This window comes from Carya illinoinensis, chromosome 11 (assembly GCF_018687715.1).
Source record: "Carya illinoinensis cultivar Pawnee chromosome 11, C.illinoinensisPawnee_v1, whole genome shotgun sequence".
Classification (NCBI taxonomy): Eukaryota; Viridiplantae; Streptophyta; class Magnoliopsida; order Fagales; family Juglandaceae; genus Carya; species Carya illinoinensis.
In genome coordinates, this window is record NC_056762.1 from 17,225,435 (window position 1) to 17,229,363 (window position 3,929).

At 39.3% G+C, this 3,929-nt stretch overlaps 1 protein-coding gene across 1 annotated transcript; it reads left to right on the forward strand.

Annotated features, from left to right (window-relative positions):
• The first annotated feature begins 1,715 nt into the window (after window positions 1-1,715).
• LOC122282269 lies at window positions 1,716-2,246 on the forward strand. The gene has a single exon (XM_043094221.1). The coding sequence runs from the start codon at window positions 1,716-1,718 to the stop codon at window positions 2,244-2,246; it is 531 nt and encodes a 176-aa protein (XP_042950155.1).
• The last annotated feature ends 1,683 nt before the right edge of the window (window positions 2,247-3,929 follow it).

The following is a 3,929-nucleotide window of genomic DNA, read 5'->3' on the forward strand; positions in this document are numbered from 1 at the left end:
TGTTGGGGATTTTAAGCACTTTTGTCACTTGGTTAATTTTATTCTTCTACATTTATTTTCTTACAATAACTTGAAATGTTAAGATTCATCATTTTTGAGCATTTTACTAATTTAGAGATGACAGGCTAGATTTTAAGCTTGGGATTCAATGAGTAACCTATGACTGTTTTGGAGTGGATTTTCTTTAATGTTATGTGATTTCAATGATTAACTTGGTGGATGATATTTCAATTTACATATAGAAAGGATCGAAGTTCTTTGTTCTTGGTTTAGATTAGTTGTAGACGTAAAGGCACAATTAATATTTGAACAATTAACAAGACTTGGATGGTTTTCTTTCACTTTTTTTTCAATTGTTATATAATCTGTCAAGTAGTTTTATTAGGCCAAGAATTGTTGTTCATTGCTATATTATCCGACCATGACTTCTAGGAATAGGATCATGGTTGAGAGAATGTGAAAAGAGAAGTAAATCCATCTCCAAATCAGTGGGTGAAAATTGTATCTTAAGTGTTTGTTTTATTGTTTCTTACAAGTTTAATTCATTTGCTACACATTTTCTCTAAACTTCTTAGTTTTGGTAATTTTAGAAATATAGATTCACATTTATTTTCATCTTTCATAATCGATACATCTTTTACACAAAGAAAATCTCACAAATGCTTTGATAACTCTTTGTCCCTGTGGAATACGATCCTGGACTCATCCTTGTATTACTTTGATAGCTTCTACGCTTGGAAGACAAAATTATAAGCTGATTACTGTTGTGTCACCAGCTTGAGCAGCTGTCGCCTTAGGTAGTATGCACAGAATTTGGAGTAACTCGGTGATAACATTCGTCGAGAACTCAAACTGTACACCACGTACAGTGAGGGTATGAGATGATGCATCGTTAGGCATGGTGGCCATCCCAATGTAAAACTCCTGAACCATTGATGGGTAAATCTTTCCCCTCAATGTGCAAATTGGGCCCCAGCCTCTCGTGAGGAAAACGTCTCTGAGCGTCTTCTGCTCCCAGCTGAGCTCATCGAACTGATTAATAAGAATTTCTCGTTCACCCATAACAGTTCGTGCCCCCAGCCGAGCAATGTCTGGATTGCCTCCATCCCTCCCTCGTTTCCTTATTGTCATACAGTGAGCCATATCCTGAGAAAAGAAAAATACAAGTTAAAATATACAAAAAAAATCCCTAAATTTACATATATATATATTACGACATATATGGATTATACACAATTAAAATATCATCATTATAAATTTACATAATTTTGATAGTAAATATATTAAAAAATTCCACTATTTAAATACCCAAAATAATAATAACAAGATGAGAAAATATAAACTAAATTAAATAGAGATACAATCGAACGTTACTCAATTGATGTTCGAACTATAAAATTATGATAATTAGAATCAAATTACGTCCGAATGTACAATGATTGTACGTTCGAATGTACATTAAGATAGTCGAACGTAAACCATTAACATTTGAATGATGATAGTCAAACTAATATAACAAATTTACAGATTAGATTATTGCTACGAAACAAGTTGTTACAGCTAGAGTCTTCTCTCTTTCCTCCTCTCTCTCTCTCGGCCAGGTGGGAGAATAGGAACTAGAGGTGAAGTTTTGTTTTGAGTCCCAGTGTACAGTTTTGATACTGTACGGGGGGTGGTCTTTCTAATTCAGTGTTCTGAATTGAGGAAGGGTTGCTATGGATGCATTGGAAGAAAAATGGAAACACTTTCGATTATCAGAGGAGGAAGAGGAAAGTATAGTGGTGGATGAGGAGTCATTAGCAGTTTCTCTTAGAAAGGGTGAAAGGAGTCTGGTGGGTAAGTTGTGCTCTGATCGAGTGGTGAATAAGGATGTAATACATAATACCATGTCCAAGATATGGAGAGTGAACAAGCCATTTCAATTCCAAAGTATAAGTTCTAACTTGTTTGTCATAATGTTTGAGGATGAAGCAGATATGGAGAAGGTGAAGATGGGGAAGCCATGGTTATTTGATAATAACCTGTTTGTTTTAAAACCTTTTGATGGTTTGGTATCTCCAAACCAGCTAGTCCTTGATACTGAGGCTTTCTGGATCCAGCTTTATAATTTACCATTGGCTTGCATGAATAAAAAGATAGGCACTCAGATTGGTTCCTCCATTGGTGAAGTGTTAGACATTGATGTTAAGGATGATGGTACGGGATGGGGACAATTCTTGAATGAAGGTGGAGATAAATCTGTATAAGCCCATAGCAAGGGGTAGACACATTAACATTCATGGTTTGAGTACGTGGATTCCACTCAAATACGAGAAGCTGCCCAAGCTTTGCTTTAAGTGTGGAAGGATCATGCATGATGGTCAAGGCTGCAAAGGTGGGAATATTGATAGACTGGAGTCAGGCCATGATCAGTTTGGTGTTTGGCTTCGTGCTGAGACTTTTTTCAAAAGAAAGTTTAATGATCATTCCAGTAAAGATGTCCATCAGAGAGGGTCCAGCTCCGATCAACAAAGATGGAGGAAGGAGGTGGATGGAGAGATGGAGGAGGGGTTGCATTCTCCGATGAGGCAGGATAGGATGCAGATTTTTTCGGAGGTTGGGAGAGGCAATTTAGGAGGAGTAGTTGTTATGGATAAGCCAATGTAGGATAAGGATGAGAGTTTAAATTATGAAGAGGGTAGCCAGGAGATAAGAAGCAGGGATGGGGGAGACTCTGGGAAACAGAAAGATAAGGTGGTTACGAATCACAAGGCTACTATTTTGGAGCCAACAGTTTTTCAAAAAATAGTTGAGGATGAGGTGCCAGTTTTAAGCAGGAATGCTGAGTCTGCTGTCCAGTTGGGCCCTACACCAGAGCCCATATTGCTGAGCCCAACACAAGGAGTTGCTATTAATGGGCCTTCTTTTTGTCTTGTTGAGAATTGTAATAGTGTGGATGTATCTAACCACAAATCAGGGTCACCTGGTGAGGTTAAAGTGGGCAAGACTAGAGGATGGAAAAGGCAAGCTAGACAGCAAGGTCTTCTAACTAATAATGACACTAAGGCTCAATCTAGCAAGGTGGATGTTAGTCAGAAGAGAATGTTGACTGATGAACTAGCACTCCAAGACAGTCAGGGTCCAAAAAAACATGGGAGAGTTCTAAAAATAGATGATGGAACTGATGGCTTGCAAAATTTCATATTGCAGATTTTACAAGTTCGCTCGAGCGGAGGCTTTTAGCCGCTCGAGCGAATTCAGGCAGATTCAAACGCTCGACTGCCATTCGACAGGGAGCTCGAGCAGGTTGCTGAAAAACGAAGATCGCTCGAGCGGAGACATTGGCCGCTCGAGCGAAATCAGGCAGAGTCGAACGCTCGATGTGCGCTCGATAGGACGCTCGAGCGAAATCAGGCAGAGTCGAACGCTCGATGTGCGCTCGATAGGACGCTCGAGCGAAATCAGGCAGAGTCGAACGCTCGACGCGCGCTCGACACCCCGCTCGAGCGAACATCGTATTTTGACAGATTTTAGGTTTTCCGCCGTGGGACCATATAAAAGGCCATTCTTCACTCTAGAGCCGCGGTTTTTTGACTGGAGAACACTCTTTGGGAGAGAAAAACATAGCTAGAGGGATTCAAATCATTTGTTTTGGAGACAGAATTCCAATTTATTGCACGTACGTTGGATTCATACACGAGCACGGACGGGAGAAAGGCGTTGAATCGTTCCCTTGAGCTTTTGATGACCAGTTGAGGCTGCAAGGAGGATTTTTCAGTGTTTATTTTCTTCTTCCCATCTTCTCAGAATAATTATGGTGAATTCGTTTATGTTGAATTCCAATTCTAGCATGAGCTAAATTTTCTAATTTCTAGGAAAACGATGTAACCTAATTCCGAACTATGCTTGTTTGTCCATGCTAATTTAATGAAATTCTCTCTTTGTTTATC